The sequence below is a fragment of the Oncorhynchus mykiss genome, chromosome 28, assembly GCF_057628025.1.
Source record: "Oncorhynchus mykiss isolate SJ-2025 chromosome 28, ASM5762802v1, whole genome shotgun sequence".
In the NCBI taxonomy this organism is placed as follows: Eukaryota; Metazoa; Chordata; class Actinopteri; order Salmoniformes; family Salmonidae; genus Oncorhynchus; species Oncorhynchus mykiss.
This window is the reverse complement of record NC_143049.1, coordinates 44418387-44445152: the sequence shown is the minus strand read 5'-3', so window position 1 is coordinate 44445152 and position 26766 is coordinate 44418387. Positions and strand designations below refer to the sequence as shown.

General features: G+C 46.2%; 1 protein-coding gene across 2 annotated transcripts in view; it reads left to right on the top strand.

The window, feature by feature from the left end:
• Positions 1–6282: 6282 nt before the first annotated feature.
• Positions 6283–26766, top strand: part of LOC110508271 (pituitary adenylate cyclase-activating polypeptide type I receptor) — an 81868-nt gene continuing 61384 nt past the window's right edge. Inside the window, exons 1-3 of one of the 2 annotated variants that reach the window (XM_090226136.1) lie at positions 6283–6766; positions 14107–14270; positions 17709–17814. In XM_090226136.1, coding sequence (XP_090082262.1) covers positions 14229–14270; positions 17709–17814 — 148 coding nt within the window. In that variant the 5' untranslated portion in view covers positions 6283–6766; positions 14107–14228. The remainder of the gene's footprint in view (positions 6767–14106; positions 14271–17708; positions 17815–26766) is intronic. The other variant, XM_090226137.1, reaches the window with a different exon arrangement.

Genomic DNA, 26766 nt, shown 5'->3' with positions numbered 1-26766 from the left:
GAAAGGAGAGGGGAAAGGAGAGGAGGAAGGAGAGAAGAGAAGAGGAAATAGGAGAGGAGAAGAGGAGAGATGAGAATAGCAGGGAAGAGAAAGGAGAGAAGAGGAGAGGAGAAAGGAGAGAAGAGGAGAAAGGAGAGAAGCAAGGGATGTTTTATTCATCCCTCTTCTTCTCTCCTCTGCAGAAGGGAGCACAGCATCTGAGACACAGCATCTGAGACACAGCATCTGAGACACAGCACCTGAGACACAGCACCTGAGACACAGCATCTGAGACACAGCATCTGAGACACAGCATCTGAGACACAGCACCTGAGACACATCATCTGAGACACAGCATCTGAGACACAGCATCTGAGACACAGCACCTGAGACACATCATCTGAGACACAGCATCTAAGATACAGCATCTGAGACAGCATCTGAGACACAGCATCTGAGACACAGCACCCGAGACACAGCACCTAAGACACAGCATCTGAGACACAGCATCTAAGACACAGCATCTGAGACACAGTATCTAAGACACAGCATCTAAGACACAGCATCTGAGACACAGCATCCGAGACACAGCATCCAAGACACAGCATCTAAGACACAGCACCTGAGACACAGCATCTGAGACACAGCATCTAAGACACAGCACCGGAGACACAGCACCTAAGACACAGCATCTAAGACACAGCATCTGAGACACAGCATCTGAGACACAGCATCTAAGACACAGCACCGGAGACACAGCACCTAAGACACAGCACCTGAGACACAGCATCTGAGACACAGCATCTAAGACACAGCACCGGAGACACAGCACCTAAGACACAGCATCTGAGACACAGCATCTGAGACACAGCATCTAAGACACAGCACCGGAGACACAGCACCTAAGACACAGCATCTAAGACACAGCATCTAAGACACAGCACCTAAGACACAGCATCTAAGACACAGCACCTGACATCTTTCATGCTGTCACAGACAGACACCACCAGCTGGGAGACAGAGGGCGGGATGGGAGATGAGATGAAGGAGAGGAAGAAAGTCAGAGAAAATGAGACTGAGAGAGGACAGAGAGTTAGACAGAGAGTTAGACAGGGGCAGAGAAGGCAGGGATGAGGTGTGTGTGTGTGTGTGTGTGTGTGTGTGTGTGTGTGTGTGTGTGTGTGTGTGTGTGTGTGTGTGTGTGTGTGTGTGTGTGTGTGTGTGTGTGTGTGTGTGTGTGTGTGTGTGTGTGTGTGTGTGTGTGTGTGTTCGGTACGGTTTAACCTAGCACTGTTGAGTGGTAAAGTGCTCTCCTGTCTGGACCATCTGGTTTGAGAGCTGGGCTGCTGCTGTCACCACCCTGTGTCTGGCTCTACTAGGACTAACACACACACACACTCAACTCTAGAGCTTTGTGTTCAGCAGGTCTGGAGCCAGAGGTGAGACAGTCCAGACGGAGCAGGTCATAGTTACTATGGTGACGGAGTGAGGGGGGAGATACAGATAAATATTATTGACTGTTAGCATACTGCAGTTAGCATACTGCAGTGTATAGTATAATGTCTACTGTCTCTCTCTAACGTTACAATAAACTATTAGAAATAAAAGTTATATACAGTATACAACCAAAAAATGGGTTATATCGCCTGCTTCATATATACAGGTTCTATATAGAACATTATCGCCTGCTTCATATATACAGGTTCTATATAGAACATTATCGCCTGCTTCATATATACCGGTTCTATATAGAACATTATCGCCTGCTTCATATATACAGGTTCTATATAGAACATTATCGCCTGCTTCATATATACCGGTTCTATATAGAACCTTATCGCCTGCTTCATATTTACCGGTTCTATATAGAACCTTATCGCCTGCTTCATATATACCGGTTCCATATAGAACATTATCGCCTGCTTCATATACACCAGTTCTATATAGAACATTATCGCCTGCTTCATATATACCGGTTCTATATAGAACCTTATCGCCTGCTTCATATATACCGGTTCTATATAGAACCTTATCGCCTGCTTCATATATACCGGTTCTATATAGAACATTATCGCCTGCTTCATATATACCAGTTCTATATAGAACCTTATCGCCTGCTTCATATATACCGGTTCTATATAGAACATTATCGCCTGCTTCATATATACCGGTTCTATATAGAACATTATCGCCTGCTTCATATATACCGGTTCTATATAGAACATTATCGCCTGCTTCATATATACCGGTTCTATATAGAACATTATCGCCTGCTTCATATATACCGGTTCTATATAGAACCTTATCGCCTGCTTCATATATACCGGTTCTATATAGAACCTTATCGCCTGCTTCATATATACCGGTTCTATATAGAACATTATCGCCTGCTTCATATATACCGGTTCTATATAGAACCTTATCGCCTGCTTCATATATACAGGTTCTATATAGAACCTTATCGCCTGCTTCATATATACCGGTTCTATATAGAACATTATCGCCTGCTTCATATATACCGGTTCTATATAGAACATTATCGCCTGCTTCATATATACCGGTTCTATATAGAACATTATCGCCTGCTTCATATATACCGGTTCTATATAGAACATTATCGCCTGCTTCATATATACCGGTTCTATATAGAACATTATCGCCTGCTTCATATATACCGGTTCTATATAGAACATTATCGCCTGCTTCATATATACCGGTTCTATATAGAACCTTATCGCCTGCTTCATATATACCGATTCTATATAGAACCTTATCGCCTGCTTCATATATACCGGTTCTATATAGAACATTATCGCCTGCTTCATATATACCGGTTCTATATAGAACATTATCGCCTGCTTCATAGATACCGATTCTATATAGAACCTTATCGCCTGCTTCATATATACCGGTTCTATATAGAACATTATCGCCTGCTTCATATATACCGGTTCTATATAGAACATTATCGCCTGCTTCATATATACCGGTTCTATATAGAACATTATCGCCTGCTTCATATATACCGGTTCTATATAGAACATTATCGCCTGCTTCATATATACCGGTTCTATATAGAACCTTATCGCCTGCTTCATATATACCGGTTCTATATAGAACCTTATCGCCTGCTTCATATATACCGGTTCTATATAGAACATTATCGCCTGCTTCATATATACCGGTTCTATATAGAACATTATCGCCTGCTTCATATATACCGGTTCTATATAGAACATTATCGCCTGCTTCATATATACCGGTTCTATATAGAACATTATCGCCTGCTTCATATATACCGGTTCTATATAGAACATTATCGCCTGCTTCATATATACCGGTTCTATATAGAACATTATCGCCTGCTTCATATATACCGGTTCTATATAGAACATTATCGCCTGCTTCATATATACCGGTTCTATATAGAACCTTATCGCCTGCTTCATATATACCGATTCTATATAGAACCTTATCGCCTGCTTCATATATACCGGTTCTATATAGAACATTATCGCCTGCTTCATATATACCGGTTCTATATAGAACATTATCGCCTGCTTCATATATACCGGTTCTATATAGAACATTATCGCCTGCTTCATATATACCGGTTCTATATAGAACATTATCGCCTGCTTCATATATACCGGTTCTATATAGAACCTTATCGCCTGCTTCATATATACCGGTTCTATATAGAACCTTATCGCCTGCTTCATATATACCGGTTCTATATAGAACATTATCGCCTGCTTCATATATACCGGTTCTATATAGAACATTATCGCCTGCTTCATATATACCGGTTCTATATAGAACCTTATCGCCTGCTTCATATATACCGGTTCTATATAGAACCTTATCGCCTGCTTCATATATACCGGTTCTATATAGAACATTATCGCCTGCTTCATATATACCGGTTCTATATAGAACATTATCGCCTGCTTCATATATACCGGTTCTATATAGAACATTATCGCCTGCTTCATATATACCGGTTCTATATAGAACATTATCGCCTGCTTCATATATACCGGTTCTATATAGAACATTATCGCCTGCTTCATATATACCGGTTCTATATAGAACATTATCGCCTGCTTCATATATACCGGTTCTATATAGAACCTTATCGCCTGCTTCATATATACCGATTCTATATAGAACCTTATCGCCTGCTTCATATATACCGGTTCTATATAGAACATTATCGCCTGCTTCATATATACCGGTTCTATATAGAACATTATCACCTGCTTCATATATACCGATTCTATATAGAACCTTATCGCCTGCTTCATATATACCGGTTCTATATAGAACATTATCGCCTGCTTCATATATACCGGTTCTATATAGAACATTATCGCCTGCTTCATATATACCGGTTCTATATAGAACATTATCGCCTGCTTCATTAATACCGGTTCTATATAGAACATTATCGCCTGCTTCATATATACCGGTTCTATATAGAACCTTATCGCCTGCTTCATATATACCGGTTCTATATAGAACCTTATCGCCTGCTTCATATATACCGGTTCTATATAGAACATTATCGCCTGCTTCATATATACCGGTTCTATATAGAACATTATCGCCTGCTTCATATATACCGGTTCTATATAGAACATTATCGCCTGCTTCATATATACCGGTTCTTTATAGAACATTTAGCGGTGCCGTATATATATATTTTTTTTTATTTTATCTAACTAGGCAAGTCAGTTAAGAAGAAATTCTTATTTTCAATGACGGCCTAGGAACAGTGGGTTAACTGCCTGTTCAGCAACCATTTGCTCTAAGAGTGTTATCAAGTATGCTCTCCTCTCCACTGCTGTAGCTACTGTATTATAGAGAGAATATCAGAGAGAAGGTGAACCTTCGCCCCAGTCTGAGGTCCTGAACGTTCTGGAGCAGGTTTACATCAAGGAGCTCTCTGTACTTTTCTCTCCGTTCATCTTTCCTTCGATCCTGACTAGTCTCCCTGTCCCTGCCGCTGAATAACATCCCCACAGCATGATGCTGCCACCACCATGCTTCACCATATGGATGGTGCCAGGTTTCCTCCAGACATGACGCTTGACATTCAGGCCAAAGAGTTCAATCTTGGTTTCATCTCACCAGAGAATCTTGTTTCTCAGTCAATCAGGGGTCTTTTCACAGTCCCCAAATGCAGAACAAATGCAAGAAAACATACAGTATTATATGGAGCCCTTATTGCATGGAACTCAGTTCCATCTCATATTGCTCAAATAAACAGCAAACCTGGTTTCAAAAATCAGATAAAGCAATACCTCACGGCACAACAACTCTCCACTATTTGACCCAGATAGTTTGTGTGTATGTATTGATATGTAGGCCACGTGTGCCTTTTTAAAAATGTATGTAGTTCTGTCCTTGAGCTGTTCTTGTCTATTGATGTTCTGTATTATGTAATTCTGTATTATGTTTCATGTTCTGTGTGGACCCCAGGAAGAGTAGCTGCTGCTTATGCAACAGGATCCTACTAAAATACCAACTACCGAATGGAAACACCCTGAGCTCAATTTCAAGTCTCATAGCAAAGGGTCTCTGAATACTTATGTAAATAAGGTATATCTGTTTTTTATTTTTAATACATTTTCAAAAATGTCTAAAAACCTGTTTTCGCTTTGTCATTATGGGGTAATGTGCATAGATTACTGAGGACATTTTATTTTAGTAATCAATTTTAGAGTAAGGCTGTAACGCAGGAAAATGTGGAAAGGGTGAAAGGGTCTGAATACTTTCCAAAGCCACTGTAGTTTTTCTGATGTAGCTACTGTACTACAGTACCAGTTGAAAGTTTGGACAGCTACTTATTTTCTACATTGTAGAATATTAGTGAAGACATCAAAACTATGAAATAACACATATGGAATAACGTCTTCAAAAAAGTGTTAAACAAATCAAAATATATTTGAGATCCTTCAAATTAGCCACCCTTTGACTTGATTACAGTTTTGTAAACTCTTGTTTTGTTGCTAAACTAATAATACATGAAACAGACTGCTGCAACCTGATTGGCTAATCGCTATATTAAACATTCGGGACTGGCATATCTAGGCGTTAGCCACTTTAGCATGGTGATGGAAACAATTTTCCCCGTTTTTCCCCCTCCGTGAAATCTAGTTAAGGAGGAAATCAAGTTCTTTGCAGCAGACTGAATGAAGAATGTTTTAGGTACGAATTCACTGGGGATACGAGTGTATTTCCGCTGCATACAATGCATTTGGACGGTAAGACTCCATATCTCCATCTACCGGCCGCTCTGCTCTGCGGCTGAATACAGTAATATGCGGATTCACATCAGCCCAACGGACTAGTCCGAGTTTTGTCTTCTAAGTCTCCGCAACACCGCTGCCCTAAAATACCGTATTTACATTTATGCAGCAACAAATGGGGAACTGTAGGCTACCGTAAAGATCTGAGTAGGTTGATTCTACAGTATGGGAAACCCATGGACAGACTCGCTGTGGGAACTCAGAAGTTGTCTCTGTCTGTCTCCTGTCTGTCCCGCTGTCTCAGGTCTGTGAAGGTAAAGATGTCTCTGGTCGAGCTGGAGGTACCGTCTCCCCTCGTGCGCAGGAGGTTGCACGTTGAGCGCGTGCTGCGGCTGCAGTGATCAAATACCTGTCATCTCTTACTAGCTGCGCTGCGTGCTTGATATTACCGACTGAACGGAGGATTTACTGGGAACGGGAACTGAGAACATAACGGCCCAAACCCCCTCCGATTGGACACCGATGGCTTCATGGTAAGGGAGAGTTTTTTTTTAATAGTTTCATTCTGTGCTGGGATGTTTACTCTGCATGATCGCGGCTGAAAGGTGCTACATGATCGATCTGATTTATGCATTGGCCATCCAGCATTTAGTGGTACGGCCTCTGCAGAAGTCAGGGCAGGCATACCTGTTCTTTGTCGAGCAGCACATTAGTGTTGTGAAGGAAGATGTCAAGGAAGTGAGTTTGCGTTTATACAGGACCTCCCGCCCTCACCTACGGTCAACTAGTCATGTCAATGCGGAGCTATATGGAGCCCTCCTCTGCTTGCCTCTAGAGGCTCCGCTTTGCGTCAAACCATCCATTGGACGCCTCCGACCACATTTCGGATCAAGCATAAATTGTCTCTTACCCAAACAGGCTATCTATATAGTTTAGGCATGGCTGTGTGCGCGCAATGGGGGGGTAGTGCGTTGGATAGTAGCCTATAGGATGCTTATATACTACATAGTTACCTGATTGGTTAAACTGATTGTTTATTATAGCCTACTTACCTGACAATGTAGCCTCGGAATATGCTCTCTTCAGTTCAATTACAATCCCTCTCTCTCAATCTCTGTCAACATTCAGTTCAATTACAATCCCTCTCTCTCAACATTCAGTTCAATTACAATCCCTCTCTCTCAACATTCAGTTCAATTACAATCCCTCTCTCTCAATCTCTCTCAACATTCAGTTCAATTTCAATCCCTCTCTCGCTCCCTGTCAATTTTCAGTTCAATTTCAATCCCTCTCTCTCAATCTCTCTCAACATTCAGTTCAATTTCAATCCCTCTCTCGCTCTCTGTCAATTTTCAGTTCAACTTCAACCTCTCTCACAATTCAATTTAATTTAAGAGCTTTATTGGCATAGCATACATATGTTAACATCGCCAAAGCAAGTGAATTCGACAATAAACAAAAGTTAAATATACAAAAATTCACAGTAAATATTACACTCACAAAAGTTTTAAAAATAATAGACATTTCAAATGTCATATTATGTGCAAATAGTTCAACTACAAAAGGGAAAATAAATAAACATAAATATGGTGTTTGTTCTTCACTGGTTGCCCTTTTCTTGTGGCAACAGGTCACAGATCTTGCTGCTGTGATGTCACACTGTGGTATTTCACCCAATAGATATGGGAGTTTATCAAAATGTGATTTGTTTTCTAATTCTTTGAGGATCTGTGTAATCTGAGGGAAATATGTGTCTCTAATATGGGAGGAGGATAGGAAAGCAGCTCAATTTCCACCTCAATTTGTGGGCAGTGTGCACATAGCCTGTCTGGCCCCACACAGTAATTTTGGGAAGAGGGGCTGAACGGAACCAAAGCAAAGAAAGTAAATGTCCAAGCCCCCTCACCTATCTAACCTGCCTACCCACTAACCTGCCTACCCACTAACCTGCCTACCCACTAACCTGCCTACCCACTAACCTGCCTACCCACTAACCTGCCTACCCACTAACCTGCCTACCCACTACTTACCTAACTTAGCACCACCTGGTGCGCTAACCAAAATACAGGGGGTGGTTCGCCCTGGTCTTACCTAATGTGTCTAGACAGTAAATACTACGGGTATATGTATGCCCTCAGGCCTCTTGTCTAAGCAAGGACATAAACATACCTCCGCAGGACCACTACAAAATACTGAAAAAAATAAAAACTGAGAAACAACTAACTCAGGACAAGAAGCTCTCCCTGTCTGAGCAACAAACTAACACAGAACATAACAATCTCTCTCTCTCTCTCTCTCTCTCTCGCTCCCCCCCCCCCCCCACACACACACACACTAATAAACTGGTATATACAGTAAGAAGCAGTCCTCGCGACTATAGTATGCATTGGTTGAAGCTCAATGCTAAATTAAAATCTTCTTACCATCATATCTAAGCGAATGTGGCACCAAGGTCGATTAAAATTCACAAATCAACTGGATTGGTTATACACAACATACTCCCTGCCTCCTCATGAGCCGTCCGGCCCTCACCAGGAACCACTATTCCAGATTTTCGACAGGGTCATTAGCATTACAGTCATCAGACAAAGTTTTGCCCAAACCTAGCTCAAATTCTGGAATTCAGATTAAAATGAGGCTACAGCATGCACTATACTGAATTAGTTTGTAGGTGTCACAATTTGTAGTAAATTCACAATTTATCACTCTCACATTTCTGCCAAATAGCATTTCTGCCAATGCTAACATCTTTTCAGTCGCATTTCAGAGTTCTAAAAACGGGTCCAGCGACTCAGTTGCTGCGCAGCTATCTAGAAGAAGGCTAGCAGCTATCTAGAAGAAGGCTAGCAGCTGTAGCTAGATAGCTAACACCAGTTGGGTGAGAAGCAAAAGCAAGGTTAAATTAAATCAATAAAAAAGGCATAACACTTTGCAACAGACAAAACGTTTTGCAACATAATCAGCGTAATGAATACACCCCTGGAAACGTGTGTGTAGTCAAGAGCACAAACAAATAATCTAGTGAACATCCTCGGCTGCTATTAGCCAGTTAGCTAGCTAGCCAGCCAGTAGCTACAAATCAACGCTGGATAGCTAACTCAACAACTAGCGAGAAAAGGTAGCTAGCTATATTTTGCCAAATATGTTTTTTCATACAAGTCTGATAATCAGAGCACAAACAAATAAGCACAAATAATCTAGTGTGCGTCCTTGGCTGCTGTTTGCCTGTAGCTACAAGCCAACGAGACTAACAGCTGTATCAAATCGTGCACCACAACTCAATGTTCACAATATAACCCACATTCTTCCACAAAGCATGAGTATGTTCAGTTCATAGTCGAGACCAAACTTTGGGAAAACTGCCTTACGGGGCTAATTTATAATGCACTCCCCAGACAGACGTGTCACTGGTAGAAGTTCCAGAACAAATTCTAGTCCTTATGCATTAATTCATTCTGTTCCCTCCTCTCTCTCAATTACATTTTTTCCTGTTGTCATTATAATCCAAATGACGGATCAACACAGTCAGCTTCCATTTGAAGTCGCTATCAACAAGTAAAAAGTAGCCAGGGGGTGTAACGGCTTTCGTCTGTTGAAAGAGGAGCGGACCAAAATGCAGCGTGGTGGTTACTCATGTTCTTTAATGAAGAAGAACAAACGAACAAATACAAAACAACAAACGTAACGCGAAAACCTATACAGCCTATCTTGTGACAACTAACACACAGTGAAACCCAGGCTACCTAAATATGGTTCCCAATCAGAGACAACGACAATCACCTGACTCTGATTGAGAACCGCCTCAGGCAGCCATAGACTATGCTAGACACCCCACAAAACCCTAAGACAAAAACGCACCACAAAAACCCATGTCACACCCTGGCCTGACCAAATAAATGAAGACAAACATAATATACTACGACCAAGGCGTGACAGGGGGTATGGGTTGCACACGAAACATCCAGGTAAAACAACAACATCATCATGCTGATCATTGCTTACTTCCGCTACCTGTGCGCAGTCAGGTTAGCTGTGTAATAAAATGGAACTGTTCACAACACATCAACTGTTTTAGACAAAAAAACATTTTTTACCAAGGAAGATAAATACATGTTCAATCAGTACTGAGTGAATGAACAACAAAAAAACATTTTGGAATGAACACATGCTGATGTCACAAAATCCATTTAAATAGAGTGTTGATGTATTTCTAACAGGGTTCGAGTCACCACCCTGAGATTTGAGGGTCCTGGGTTCACCTACCAGAGGAGATCTTTTGACTATTCTCTTTCGTGTATAGGTATTGATCACCCCCCTCCTCCCAATATGCACGATGTGTGCTTATTTAAATTTATTAGGGGTCTCTCAAAAAAGGTGGCAGGGTAGCCTAGTGGTAAGAGCATTGGACTAGTAACCAGAAGGTTGCAAGTTCAAATCCCTAAGCTGACAAGGTACAAATCTGTTGTTCTACAGGCCCCTGAACTGCCCCTCAACCCACTGTTCCTAGGCCGTCATTGAAAATAAGAATTTGTTCTTAACTGACTTGCCTAGTTAAATAAAGGTAAAAAAAATATATTTTAAAAATGAGCCTGGAACTTATAAACAAAACATGATGTTTTAAGTGAGTCTTGGTCTGAAGCTGTAAAATAAAGGAAATTCACATGAGGACCACAATGCCTACTCCACCCATGCTCTACCAAGGTTTTACAGCACCACAATGCCTATTCCACCCATGCTCTACCAAGGTTTTACAGTACCACAATGCCTACTCCACCCATGCTCTACCAAGGTTTTACAGCACCACAATGCCTACTCCACCCATGCTCTACCAAGGTTTTACAGCACCACAATGCCTATTCCACCCATGCTCTACCAAGGTTTTACAGCACCACAATGCCTATTCCACCCATGCTCTACCAAGGTTTTACAGCACCACAATGCCTATTCCACCCATGCTCTACCAAGGTTTTACAGCACCACAATGCCTATTCCACCCATGCTCTACCAAGGTTTTACAGCACCACAATGCCTATTCCACCCATGCTCTACCAAGGTTTTCCTACGACAGTAGCCATGTTGTTCTATTGTTACTATATGTAGACAGGTTGCTTAGGATTCAAACCTTCTCAAACAGCCTGTTTCAGGTTTTAATGTAGAGTGAAGTGCCTTTCTTTGTCTAAACCCAACAATGCAGTAATCAATCACAATGTAATGTAACAAATAACATAAGGTAGAACAAAAACACAACAAATAACAATAAGGTAGAACAAAAACACAACAAATAACAATAAGGTAGAACAAAAACACAACAAATAAAAATAAGCAATAAGAAAAACACGAGAAAGTAAGAAGCCATATACAGGGTCAGTTCCATATGTGACTGGCCACTTCGATTAGGTTTTATGTTTTTTTATTTATATTTATATATATTTTTTTTTACATTGGATGAAAGTAGAGACTCAAACCTAGAAATGTGTTTGATATATCTACAGTTAAGGAACAATGGGAAAGCAATGCTGCTTTGAAAGTTTATTAACTTGTAACCCCACTTTTGAGAAAATGGCCTTTGAATGTTTTGGTACACCTACTGGAGAGCTCTTTGTCTTCACCCATTCAGCATCGTTCACACCCTCTTAAGCTTTAGCCCCACCCATCTCTAAGGATTCACATGTGAGGCCATGTACTAAACAGAGTGAGTAGTGTAGTAAACAACCAAAGACTTCAGGACTAAAAGTGGTAAAAGTAGTAGCCTACAATAAGGAAAAACTCCAGGCTAAAATACACTTCATCTGACTTTGGTGCAGGTCATGTTGTTCTTCACATTACCGTCTCTGGTAAACACACACTGTATCAAATAAAATCGATGTATATTTGTCATATGCACAGGATACAGACGACTAAACAGTAGAGGACTGTAGAAGACTAAACCGTAGAGGACTGTAGAAGACTAAACAGTAGAGTAGAGGACTGTAGAAGACTAAACAGTAGAAGACTAAACAGTAGAGGACTGTAGACGACTAAACAGTAGAGGACTGTAGAAGACTAAACAGTAGAGGACTGTAGAAGACTAAACAGTAGAGGACTGTAGAAGACTACACAGTAGAGGACTGTAGAAGACTAAACAGTAGAGGACTGTAGAAGACTAAACAGTAGAGGACTGTAGAAGACTAAACAGTAGAGGACTGTAGAAGACTAAACAGTAGAGTACTGTAGAAGACTAAACCGTAGAGGACTGTAGAAGACTAAACCGTAGAGTAGAGGACTGTAGAAGACTAAACAGTAGAGGACTGTAGAAGACTAAACAGTAGAGGACTGTAGAAGACTAAACAGTAGAGTACTGTAGAAGACTAAACAGTAGAAGACTGTAGAAGACTAAACAGTAGAGGACTGGAGAAGACTACACAGTAGAGTAGAGGACTGTAGAAGACTAAACAGTAGAGGACTGTAGAAGACTAAACAGTAGAGGACTGTAGAAGACTAAACAGTAGAAGACTGTAGAAGACTAAACAGTAGAGGACTGTAGAAGACTAAACAGTAGAGGACTGTAGAAGACTAAACAGTAGAGGACTGTAGAAGACTAAACAGTAGAGGACTGTAGAAGACTAAACAGTAGAGTAGAGGACTGTAGAAGACTAAACAGTAGAGGACTGTAGAAGACTAAACAGTAGAGTAGAGGACTGTAGAAGACTAAACAGTAGAGGACTGGAGAAGACTAAACAGTAGAGGACTGTAGAAGACTAAACAGTAGAAGACTGTAGAAGACTAAACAGTAGAGGACTGTAGAAGACTAAACAGTAGAGGACTGTAGAAGACTAAACAGTAGAGGACTGTAGAAGACTAAACAGTAGAGGACTGTAGAAGACTAAACAGTAGAGGACTGTAGAAGACTAAACAGTAGAGGACTGTAGAAGACTACACAGTAGAGGACTGTAGAAGACTAAACAGTAGAGGACTGTAGAAGACTAAACAGTAGAGGACTGTAGAAGACTAAACAGTAGAGGACTGTAGAAGACTAAACAGTAGAGGACTGTAGAAGACTAAACAGTAGAAGACTGTAGAAGACTAAACAGTAGAGTAGAGGACTGTAGAAGACTAAACAGTAGAAGACTAAACAGTAGAGGACTGTAGAAGACTAAACAGTAGAGGACTGTAGAAGACTAAACAGTAGAGGACTGTAGAAGACTAAACAGTAGAGGACTGTAGAAGACTAAACAGTAGAGGACTGTAGAAGACTAAACAGTAGAGGACTGTAGAAGACTAAACAGTAGAGGACTGTAGAAGACTAAACAGTAGAGGACTGTAGAAGACTAAACAGTAGAGTAGAGGACTGTAGAAGACTAAACAGTAGAGGACTGTAGAAGACTAAACAGTAGAGGACTGTAGAAGACTAAACAGTAGAGGACTGGAGAAGACTAAACAGTAGAGTAGAGGACTGTAGAAGACTAAACAGTAGAGGACTGTAGAAGACTAAACAGTAGAAGACTGTAGAAGACTAAACAGTAGAGGACTGTAGAAGACTAAACAGTAGAGTAGAGGACTGTAGAAGACTAGACAGTAGAGGACTGTAGAAGACTAAACAGTAGAGGACTGTAGAAGACTAAACAGTAGAGTAGAGGACTGTAGAAGACTAAACAGTAGAGGACTGTAGAAGACTAAACAGTAGAGTAGAGGACTGTAGAAGACTAAACAGTAGAGTAGAGGACTGTAGAAAACTAAACAGTAGAGGACTGTAGAAGACTAAACAGTAGAGGACTGTAGAAGATTAAACAGTAGAGTAGAGGACTGTAGAAGACTAAACATTAGAGTATGCCCTATGTTTGTGTTGTAATGTCTTCATATTAGGTCTAATGTCAGGTCCTTGTCTCTGTTTCAGACCCTCTGTGTTCTAATGACTGCTGGAGTGCAGTCGAGCTGACAGGAGCTTTTTCTGTGGATTACTTGGAACACACACACACACACACACACACACCCTTGCTGTAAACCTCTCTGGTCAAGATGAGAGGCCTCCTGCTGATTACCATTCTCCTCCTGCCGGTGGTGAGTAAACCAGGACACACACACAGTGGAGAAGGATTGGATAGGACACACAGTGGAGAAGGATTGGATAGGACACACAGTGGAGAAGGATAGATAGGACACACAGTGGAGAAGGATTGGATAGGACACACAGTGGAGAAAGGATAGATAGGACACATAGTGGAGAAGGACTAGATGGGACACACAGTGGAGAAGGATAGATAGGACACACAGTGGAGAAGGACTGGATAGGACACACAGTGGAGAAGGACTAGATAGGACACAGTGGAGAAGGATAGATAGGACACACAGTGGAGAAGGACTAGATAGGACACACAGTGGAGAATGATTGGATAGGACACACAGTGGAGAAGGATAGATAGGACACACAGTGGAGAAGGATTGGATAGGACACACAGTGGAGAAGGATTGGATAGGACACACAGTGGAGAAGGATTGGATAGGACACACAGTGGAGAAAGGATAGATAGGACACACAGTGGAGAAGGATAGATAGGACACACAGTGGAGAAGGATAGATAGGACACACAGTGGAGAAGGATTGGATAGGACACAGTGGAGAAGGACTGGATAGGACACACAGTGGAAAAGGATTGGATAGGACACACAGTGGAGAAGGATTGGATAGGACACACAGTGGAGAAGGATTGGATAGGACACACAGTGGAGAAAGGATAGATAGGACACACAGTGGAGAAGGATAGATAGGACACACAGTGGAGAAGGATTGGATAGGACACACAGTGGAGAAGGATTGGATAGGACACACAGTGGAGAAGGATTGGATAGGACACACAGTGGAGAAGGATTGGATAGGACACAGTGGAGAAGGATTGGATAGGACACACAGTGGAGAAGGACTGGATAGGACACACAGTGGAGAAGGACTGGATAGGACACACAGTGGAGAAGGACTAGATAGGACACAGTGGAGAAGGATAGATAGGACACACAGTGGAGAAGGACTGGATAGGACACACAGTGGAGAAGGATTGGATAGGACACACAGTGGAGAAGGATAGATAGGACACACAGTGGAGAAGGATAGATAGGACACACAGTGGAGAAGGATAGATAGGACACACAGTGGAGAAGGATTGGATAGGACACACAGTGGATAAGGACTAGATAGGACACACAGTGGAGAAGGATTGGATAGGACACACAGTGGATAAGGACTAGATAGGACACACAGTGGAGAAGGATTGGATAGGACACACAGTGGAGAAAGGATAGATAGGACACACAGTGGAGAAGGATAGATAGGACACACAGTGGAGAAGGATTGGATAGGACACACAGTGGAGAAGGATTGGATAGGACACACAGTGGAGAAGGATTGGATAGGACACACAGTGGAGAAGGATTGGATAGGACACACAGTGGAGAAGGACTGGATAGGACACACAGTGGAGAAGGATTGGATAGGACACAGTGGAGAAGGATTGGATAGGACACACAGTGGAGAAGGACTGGATAGGACACACAGTGGAGAAGGACTGGATAGGACACACAGTGGAGAAGGACTGGATAGGACACACAGTGGAGAAGGACTAGATAGAAACAGTGGAGAAGGATAGATAGGACACACAGTGGAGAAGGACTGGATAGGACACACAGTGGAGAAGGATTGGATAGGACACACAGTGGATAAGGATAGATAGGACACACAGTGGAGAAGGATAGATAGGACACACAGTGGAGAAGGATAGATAGGACACACAGTGGAGAAGGATTGGATAGGACACACAGTGGATAAGGACTAGATAGGACACACAGTGGAGAAGGATTGGATAGGACACACAGTGGATAAGGACTAGATAGGACACACAGTGGAGAAGGATTGGATAGGACACACAGTGGAGAAAGGATAGATAGGACACACAGTGGAGAAGGATTGGATAGGACACACAGTGGAGAAGGATAGATAGGACACACAGTGGAGAAGGATTGGATAGGACACACAGTGGAGAAAGGATAGATAGGACACACAGTGGAGAAGGACTGGATAGGACACACAGTGGAGAAGGACTAGATAGGACACACAGTGGAGAAGGATAGATAGGACACACAGTGGAGAAGGACTGGATAGGACACACAGTGGAGAAAGGATAGATAGGACACACAGTGGAGAAGGATTGGATAGGACACACAGTGGAGAAGGATTGGATAGGACACACAGTGGAGAAGGATTGGATAGGACACACAGTGGAGAAGGATAGATAGGACACACAGTGGAGAAGGATTGGATAGGACACACAGTGGAGAAGGATTGGATAGGACACACAGTGGAGAAGGATTGGATAGGACACACAGTGGAGAAAGGATAGATAGGACACACAGTGGAGAAGGATTGGATAGGATAGACATATAGACATTCACCTTCAGTAGACAAGCCATTCCAAATAGCTCTTTGTGAACACGTGGCCAAAGTGTTGCTGCTAGTGGAGAGCTCAGAGATTCTCAGAGAGAACATGAATGATCAGCAGCACTATTTACTATTCTGCACATTATTGTTTCTGGGAAATCCTGACTGTCAGGCTGGCTGATTAACTGGCTGGCTGATTGGCTGGCTGACTGTCTGGCAGGTTGGCTGACTGGATGGCTGGCTGACTGGATGGCTGTCTGATTAACTGTCTGGTTGGATGACTGGATGGCTGGCTGACTGACTGATTAAATGGCTGGCTGATTCATAGGCTGGCTGGCTGGCTAGCTGGCTGACTGGCTGGTTGGCTGACTGGTTGGCTGGCTGACTGGTTGGCTGACTGTCTGGAAGGTTGGCTGACTGACTGGAAGGTTGACAGGCTGGCTGCTTGGCTGACTGGTTGGCTGACATACTGGTTGGCTGACTGGTTGGCTGCCTAGTTGGCTGCCTGGTTGGCTGGCTGCCTGGTTGGCTGGCTGGCTGACTGGCTGACTGATTAAATGGCTGGCGGATTAACTGGCTGGCTGACTGGTTGGCTGACTGGTTGGCTGGCTGCCTGGTTGGCTGACTGGCTAGCTGACTGGCTGGCTGACTGGTTGGCTGACTGGCTAGCTGACTGGCTAGCTGACTGGTTGGCTAGCTGACTGGTTGGCTGACTGGCTAGCTGACTGGTTGGCTGACTGGTTGGTTGACTGGCTAGCTGACTGGTTGGCTGACTGGCTAGCTGACTGGTTGCTTGCTGACTGGAAGGCTGACTGACAGGTTGGATGGCTGGTTGGCTGGCTGACTGCCTGGTTTGCTGACTAATTGGTTGACTGGCTGGCTGGTTACCTGCTTCTAGGCAAATTGCAAATAGTTTTTTATAAATAGACAGATGACGTTAACAACAGCTACACAGTTCAAGTCAATTTTAATTTACTCAGTGTGTGTGTGTGTGTGTGTGTGTGTGTGTGTGTGTGTGTGTGTGTGTGTGTGTGTGTGTGTGTGTGTGTGTGTGTGTGAGAGAGTTCCAGGTGTGCTCCATGTATTCCGAGAACTCAGACTGTGTGGTCAAAAGACAGCAGGAGAGATGTATGGAGAGGATCGCCCTGCACAACCTAACACACTACCTGGATAATGGTAGGACTGTGTGTTTGTGTGTGTGTTTGTGCTTGCATGTGTATAATCACTCTCCTCTGAGTGTCTCATCCTTCTCCACACTCTCCAGGTGGTATTGTCTCTCTTTCACATGTTTCCTTTCCAAGGAACTCTGGGAGGACAAATCTGGAAACAATCATGGGAGAGGAAAGGATGGTGGAGAAGAGAGGATGGGAGAGGAGGAGAGGATGATGGGGGAGGATGATGGGAGAGGAGGATGGGAGAGAGAGAGGATTGGAGAGGAGGATGGGAGAGAGAGGATTGGAGAGGAGAGCATGGTGGAGGAGCGGATTGGAGAGGAGAGCATGGTGGAGAAGAGGATGGGAAAGGAAAGGATGGGAGGGGAGAGGATGGTGGAGGAGAGGAGAGGAGAGAGAGGATTGGAGAGGAGGCTGGGAGAGGAAAGGATGGGAGAGGAGAGCATGGGAGAGGAGAGTAAAGCATGGTAGATAAGAGGATGGGAGAAGAGAGAGGATTGGAGAGGATGGGAGAGGAGAGGATGGGAGATGAGAGGATGGTGGAGGAGCGGAGAGGAGAGGTTGAGAGAGGAGAGGATGGTGGAGAAGAGTATGGGAAAGGAAAGGATGGGAGAGGAGAGGATGGTGGAGAAAAGGATGGGAGAGGATGGGATGGGAGAGGAGAGGATGGGAGAGGAGAGGATGGGAAAGGAGAGGAGAGGGTGGGAGAGGAGGCTGGGAGAGGAAAGGATGGGAGAGGGGAGCATGGTGGAGAAAAGGATCGGAGAGGAGAGGATGGGAGAGGAGAGGATGGGAAAGGAGAGGAGAGGGTGGGAGAGGAGGCTGGGAGAGGAAAGGATGGGAGAGGGGAGCATGGTGGAGAAAAGGATCGGAGAGGAGAGGATGGGAAAGGAGAGGAGAGGATGGGAAAGGAGAGGAGAGGATGGTGGAGAAAAGGATGGGAGAGGAGAGGAGAGGATGGGAAAGGAGAGGAGAGGATGGGAGAGGAGAGGATGGTGGAGAAAAGGATGGGAGAGGAGAGGATGGGAAAGGAGAGGAGAGGATGGGAGAGGAGAGGAGAGCATGGTGGAGAAAAGAATGGGAGAGGAGAGGATGGGAAAGGAGAGGAAGAGGAGAGGGTGGGAGAGGAGGATGGTGGAGAAGAGGATGGTGGAGGAGAGGATTGGAGAGGAGAGGATGGTGGAGAAGAGGAGAGGATTGGAAAGGAGGCTGGGAGAGGAAAGGATGGGAGAGGAGATTATGGTAGAGAAAAGGATGGGAAAGGAGAGGAGAGGATGGTGGAGAAAAGGATGGGAGAGGATGGGAAAGGAGAGGAGAGGATGGGAGAGGAGAGCATGGTAGAGAAAAGAGGATGGGAGAGGAAAGGATGGGAAAGGAGAGGAAAGGAAAGGATGGGAGAGGAGAGGAGGGGATGGTGGAGAAGAGAGGATGGGAGAGGAAAGGATGGGAGACGAGAGGAAAGGGTGGGAGAAAAGAAGAGAGGACGGAGAGGAAAGGATGGTAGAGGAGAGGATGGGAGAGGAGGGGATGGTGGAGAAGAGAGGATGGGAGAGGAAGGATGGGAGACGAGAGGAAAGGGTGGGAGAAAAGAAGAGAGGACGGAGAGGAAAGGATGGTAGAGGAGAGGATGGGAGAGGAGGGGATGGTAGAGAGGCTGGGAGAGGAGAACAGAGGAGAGGATGAGAGAAGAGAGGAAAGGATGGGAGAGGAGAACAGAGGAGATGAAGAGAGAAAAGGATGGGAGAGGAGAGGAGAGGAGAGGATAGAATGGGAGAGGAGAGGATAGTGGAGAGGAGAGGAAAGGATGAGAAGGGAGAAGAGGTGAGAGGATGGGAGAGAAGAGAGGATAGGAGAGAAGAGGATGGTGGAGAACAGAGGATGGGAGAGGAGAGCAGAGGATGGGAGAGGAGAGCAGAGGATGGGACAGGAGAGCAGAGGATGGGAGAGGATGGTGGATTGGAGAGGATGGTGGAAAACAGAGGATTGGAGAGGAGAGGATGGTAGAGAGAGAGGATGGGAGAGGAGAGGAGAGGAAAGGATGGGAGAGGAGAGAAAAGGATGAGATGAGAAAAGAGGACAGAGGAAAGAATGGGAGATGAGATGAGAGGGTGGGAGATGAGATGAGAGGGTGGGAGATGAGAGGAGAGGACGGGAGAGGAGAGGATGGGAGATGAGAGGAGAGGCTGGGGCGAGGAGAAGGCGGGATGGAAGAGGAGAGGAGAGGATAGGAGAGAAGAGACGAGGAGAGGATAGGAGAGAAGAGACGAGGATATGATAGGAGAGGATTTGAGAGGAGAAGTCTGACTCAGTCTGAAAACAACCAATTTAAACAGGTTGAAGTTCAGATAATGTATCATGGTGTGTTTTAAAGGTTCATTCTAAGAGCAGAGAAGCAGCATTTGGGGTTGTCTCTGTGGTTCTGTATATCCAATTAAATGGTTTCTGTCTGTAGCTCAGTGTGGATGTTTATAGGAAGCCTGGGCTAAGATGATCACTTTATCCTGTTCTTATTACCAAATCATAAAGAACCACAATGAATATCACTGACAAATACAGACTCTTGGATCTGATTTAGGTGTTTAAAACAAGTTACAAATCCCAAGATGCATGTCGCTTCGGACAACAAAAAAAAAGTGTCTGTTTTCACTGTTTCATACCCACACCTTTAACATCTGCATCTCTCCTCCTGTCTAGGGTCACTCTCCTGTCTAGGGTCACTCTCCTGTCTAGGGTCACTCTCCTGTCTAGGGTCACTCTCCTGTCTAGGGTCACTCTCCTGTCTATGGCAGTGCTACTGACTTCCTGTTTAGGGTCACTCTCCTGCCTATGGCAGTGCTACTGACTTCCTGTCTAGGGTCACTCTCCTGCCTATGGCAGTGCTACTGTCTTCCTGTCTAGGGTCACTCTCCTGCCTATGGCAGTGCTACTGACTTCCTGTCTAGGGTCACTCTCCTGTCTATGGCAGTGCTACTGACTTCCTGTCTAGGGTCACTCTCCTGCCTATGGCAGTGCTACTGACTTCCTGTCTAGGGTCACTCTCCTGCCTAGGGTCACTCTCCTGTCTAGGGTCACTCTCCTGCCTATGGCAGTGCTACTGACTTCCTGTCTAGGGTCACTCTCCTGCCTATGGCAGTGACTTCCTGTCTAGGGTCACTCTCCTGCCTATGGCAGTGCTACTGACTTCCTGTCTAGGGTCACTCTCCTGTCTATGGCAGTGCTACTGACTTCCTGTCTAGGGTCACTCTCCTGCCTATGGCAGTGCTACTGACTTCCTGTCTAGGGTCACTCTCCTGCCTAGGGTCACTCTCCTCTCTAGGGTCACTCTCCTGCCTATGGCAGTGCATCTGACTTCCTGTCTAGGGTCACTCTCCTGCCTATGGCAGTGACTTCCTGTCTAGGGTCACTCTCCTGCCTATGGCAGTGACTTCCTGTCTAGGGTCACTCTCCTGCCTATGGCAGTGACTTCCTGTCCAGGGTCACTCTCCTGCCTATGGCAGTGCTACTGACTTCCTGTCTAGGGTCACTCTCCTGTCTATGGCAGTGCTACTGACTTCCTGTCTAGGGTCACTCTCCTGCCTATGGCAGTGCTACTGACTTCCTGTCTAGGGTCACTCTCCTGCCTAGGGTCACTCTCCTGTCTAGGGTCACTCTCTTGCCTATGGCAGTGCTACTGACTTCCTGTCTAGGGTCTCTCTCCTGCCTATGGCAGTGACTTCCTGTCTAGGGTCACTCTCCTGCCTATGGCAGTGCTACTGTCTTCCTGTCTAGGGTCACTCTCCTGCCTATGGCAGTGCTACTGACTTCCTGTCTAGGGTCACTCTCCTGTCTATGGCAGTGCTACTGACTTCCTGTCTAGGGTCACTCTCCTGCCTATGGCAGTGCTACTGACTTCCTGTCTAGGGTCACTCTCCTGCCTAGGGTCACTCTCCTGTCTAGGGTCACTCTCCTGTCTAGGGTCACTCTCCTGCCTATGGCAGTGCTACTGACTTCCTGTCTAGGGTCACTCTCCTGCCTATGGCAGTGACTTCCTGTCTAGGGTCACTCTCCTGCTTATGGCAGTGCTACTGACTTCCTGTCTAGGGTCACTCTCCTGTCTAGGGTCACTCTCCTGTCTAGGGTCACTCTCCTGTCTAGGGTCACTCTCCTGCCTAGGGTCACTCTCCTGTCTAGGGTCACTCTCCTGTCTAGGGTCACTCTCCTGCCTATGGCAGTGCTACTGACTTCCTGCCTAGGGTCACTCTCCTGCCTAGGGTCACTCTCCTGTCTAGGGTCACTCTCCTGCCTATGGCAGTGCTACTGACTTCCTGTCTAGGGTCACTCTCCTGCCTAGGGTCACTCTCCTGTCTAGGGTCACTCTCCTGTCTAGGGTCACTCTCCTGCCTATGGCAGTGCTACTGACTTCCTGTCTAGGGTCACTCTCCTGCCTATGGCAGTGACTTCCTGTCTAGGGTCACTCTCCTGCTTATGGCAGTGCTACTGACTTCCTGTCTAGGGTCACTCTCCTGTCTAGGGTCACTCTCCTGTCTAGGGTCACTCTCCTGTCTAGGGTCACTCTCCTGCCTAGGGTCACTCTCCTGTCTAGGGTCACTCTCCTGTCTAGGGTCACTCTCCTGCCTATGGCAGTGCTACTGACTTCCTGCCTAGGGTCACTCTCCTGCCTAGGGTCACTCTCCTGTCTAGGGTCACTCTCCTGTCTAGGGTCACTCTCCTGCCTATGGCAGTGCTACTGTCTTCCTGTCTAGGGTCACTCTCCTGTCTAGGGTCACTCTCCTGCCTATGGCAGTGCTACTGACTTCCTGTCTAGGGTCACTCTCCTGTCTAGGGTCACTCTCCTGCCTATGGCAGTGCTACTGTCTTCCTGTCTAGGGTCACTCTCCTGTCTAGGGTCACTCTCCTGTCTAGGGTCACTCTCCTGACTAGGGTCACTCTCCTGACTAGGGTCACTCTCCTGTCTAGGGTCACTCTCCTGCCTAGGGTCACTCTCCTGCCTAGGGTCACTCTCCTGCCTAGGGTCACTCTCCTGTCTAGAGTCACTCTCCTGTCTAGGGTCACTCTCCTGTCTAGGGCCACTCTCCTGTCTAGGGTCACTCTCCTGCCTAGGGTCACTCTCCTTTCTAGGGTCACTCTCCTGTCTAGGGTCACTCTCCTGCCTATGCAGTGCTACTGTCTTCCTGTCTAGGGTCACTCTCCTGTCTAGGGTCACTCTCCTGTCTAGGGTCACTCTGCTGCCTATGGCAGTGCTACTGTCTTCATGTCTAGGGTCACTCTCCTGCCTAGGGTCACTCTCCTGTCTAGGGTCACTCTCCTGCCTATGGCAGTGCTACTGACTTCCTGTCTAGGGTCACTCTCCTGCCTATGGCAGTGACTTCCTGTCTAGGGTCACTCTCCTGCCTATGGCAGTGCTACTGACTTCCTGTCTAGGGTCACTCTCCTGTCTATGGCAGTGCTACTGTCTTCCTGTCTAGGGTCACTCTCCTGCCTATGGCAGTGCTACTGACTTCCTGTCTAGGGTCACTCTCCTGTCTATGGCAGTGCTACTGACTTCCTGTCTAGGGCCACTCTCCTGTCTATGGCAGTGCTACTGACTTCCTGTCTAGGGTCACTCTCCTGTCTATGGCAGTGCTACTGACTTCCTGTCTAGGGCCACTCTCCTGCCTAGGGTCACTCTCCTGTCTAGGGTCACTCTCCTGTCTAGGGTCACTCTCCTGCCTATGGCAGTGCTACTGTCTTCCTGTCTAGGGTCACTCTCCTGTCTAGGGTCACTCTCCTGCCTATGGCAGTGCTACTGACTTCCTGTCTAGGGTCACTCTCCTGCCTATGGCAGTGCTACTGACTTCCGGTCTAGGGTCACTCTCCTGTCTAGGGTCACTCTCCTGCCTATGGCAGTGCTACTGTCTTCCTGTCTAGGGTCACTCTCCTGTCTAGGGTCACTCTCCTGACTAGGGTCACTCTCCTGACTAGGGTCACTCTCCTGCCTAGGGTCACTCTCCTGTCTAGGGTCACTCTCCTGCCTAGGGTCACTCTCCTGCCTAGGGTCACTCTCCTGCCTAGGGTCACTCTCCTGTCTAGAGTCACTCTCCTGTCTAGGGTCACTCTCCTGTCTAGGGCCACTCTCCTGTCTAGGGTCACTCTCCTGCCTAGGGTCACTCTCCTTTCTAGGGTCACTCTCCTGTCTAGGGTCAGTCTCCTGCCTATGCAGTGCTACTGTCTTCCTGTCTAGGGTCACTCTCCTGTCTAGGGTCACTCTCCTGTCTAGGGTCACTCTGCTGCCTATGGCAGTGCTACTGTCTTCATGTCTAGGGTCACTCTCCTGCCTAGGGTCACTCTCCTGCCTAGGGTCACTCTCCTGCCTAGGGTCACTCTCCTGCCTAGGGTCACTCTCCTGTCTAGGGTCACTCTCCTGTCTAGGGTCACTCTCCTGCCTAGGGTCACTCTCCTGTCTAGGGTCACTCTCCTGTCTAGGGTCACTCTCCTGTCTATCGCAGTGCTACTGACTTCCTGTCTAGGGTCACTCTCCTGTCTATGGCAGTGCTACTGACTTCCTGTCTAAGGCCACTCTCCTTTCTAGGGCCACTCTCCTGTCTATGGCAGTACTTCTGACTTCCTGTCTAGGGCCACTCTCCTGTCTATGGCAGTGCATCTGACTTCCTGTACACTGTAATCATCTCTCCTGCCTATGGCAGTGCTACTGTCTTCCTGTACACTGTAATCATCTCTCCTGGCTATGGCAGTGCTACTGACTTCCTGTCTAGGGTCACTCTCCTGTCTATGTCAGTACTATTGACTTCCTGTCTAAATCAAATCAAATCAAATGTATTTATATAGCCCTTCGTACATCAGCTGATATCTCAAAGTGCTGTACAGAAACCCAGCCTAAAACCCCAAACAGCAAGCAATGCAGGTGTAGAAGCACGGTGGCTAGGAAAAACTCCCTAGAAAGGCCAAAACCTAGGAAGAAACCTAGAGAGGAACCAGGCTATGTGGGGTGGCCAGTCCTCTTCTGGCTGTGCCGGGTGGAGATTATAACAGAACATGGCCAAGATGTTCAAATGTTCATAAATGACCAGCATGGTCGAATAATAATAAGGCAGAACAGTTGAAACTGGAGCAGCAGCACGGCCAGGTGGACTGGGGACAGCAAGCAGTCATCATGTCAGGTATTCCTGGGGCATGGTCCTAGGGCTCAGGTCCTCCGAGAGAGAGAAAGAAAGAGAGAATTAGAGAGAGCATATGTGGGATGGCCAGTCCTCTTCTGGCTGTGCCGGGTGGAGATTATAACAGAACATGGCCAAGATGTTCAAATGTTCATAAATGACCAGCATGGTCGAATGATAGTAAGGCAGAACAGTTGAAAGAAACTGGAGCAGCAGCACGGCCAGGTGGACTGGTGACAGCAAGGAGTCATCATGTCAGGTAGTCCTGGGGCATGGTCCTAGGGCTCAGGTCCTCCGAGAGAGAGAAAGAGAGAATTAGAGAACGCACACTTAAATTCACACAGGACACCGAATAGGACAGGAGAAGTACTCCAGATATAACAAACTGACCCTAGCCCCCCAACACATAAACTACTGCAGCATAAATACTGGAGGCTGAGACAGGAGGGGTCAGGAGACACTAGGGTCACTCTCCTGTCTATGGCAGTGCTACTGACTTCCTGTCTAGGGTCACTCTCCTGCCTATGGCAGTGCTACTGACTTCCTCTCTAGGGCCACTCTCCTGTCTATGGCAGTGCTACTGACTTCCTGTCTAGGGCCACTCTCCTGTCTATGGCAGTGCTACTGACTTCCTGTCTAGGGCCACTCTCCTGTCTATGGCAGTGCTACTGACTTCCTGTCTAGGGCCACTCTCCTGTCTATGGCAGTGCTACTGACTTCCTGTCTAGGGCCACTCTCCTGTCTATGGCAGTGCTACTGACTTCCTGTCTAGGGCCACTCTCCTGTCTATGGCAGTGCTACTGACTTCCTGTCTAGGGCCACTCTCCTGTCTATGGCAGTGCTACTGACTTCCTGTCTAGGGCCACTCTCCTGTCTATGGCAGTGCATCTGACTTCCTGTCTAGGGCCACTCTCCTGTCTATGGCAGTGCTACTGACTTCCTGTCTAGGGCCACTCTCCTGTCTATGGCAGTGCTACTGACTTCCTGTCTAGGGCCACTCTCCTGTCTATGGCAGTGCTACTGACTTCCTGTCTAGGGCCACTCTCCTGCCTATGGCAGTGCTACTGACTTCCTGTCTAGGGCCACTCTCCTGCCTATGGCAGTGCTACTGACTTCCTGTCTAGGGTCACTCTCCTGCCTATGGCAGTGACTTCCTGTCTAGGGTCACTCTCCTGCCTATGGCAGTGCTACTGACTTCCTGTCTAGGGTCACTCTCCTGTCTATGGCAGTGCTACTGACTTCCTGTCTAGGGTCACTCTCCTGCCTATGGCAGTGCTACTGACTTCCTGTCTAGGGTCACTCTCCTGCCTAGGGTCACTCTCCTCTCTAGGGTCACTCTCCTGCCTATGGCAGTGCATCTGACTTCCTGTCTAGGGTCACTCTCCTTCCTATGGCAGTGACTTCCTGTCTAGGGTCACTCTCCTGCCTATGGCAGTGACTTCCTGTCTAGGGTCACTCTCCTGCCTATGGCAGTGACTTCCTGTCTAGGGTCACTCTCCTGCCTATGGCAGTGCTACTGACTTCCTGTGTAGGGTCACTCTCCTGTCTATGGCAGTGCTACTGACTTCCTGTCTAGGGTCACTCTCCTGCCTATGGCAGTGCTACTGACTTCCTGTCTAGGGTCACTCTCCTGCCTAGGGTCACTCTCCTGTCTAGGGTCACTCTCTTGCCTATGGCAGTGCTACTGACTTCCTGTCTAGGGTCACTCTCCTGCCTATGGCAGTGACTTCCTGTCTAGGGTCATTCTCCTGCCTATGGCAGTGCTACTGTCTTCCTGTCTAGGGTCACTCTCCTGCCTATGG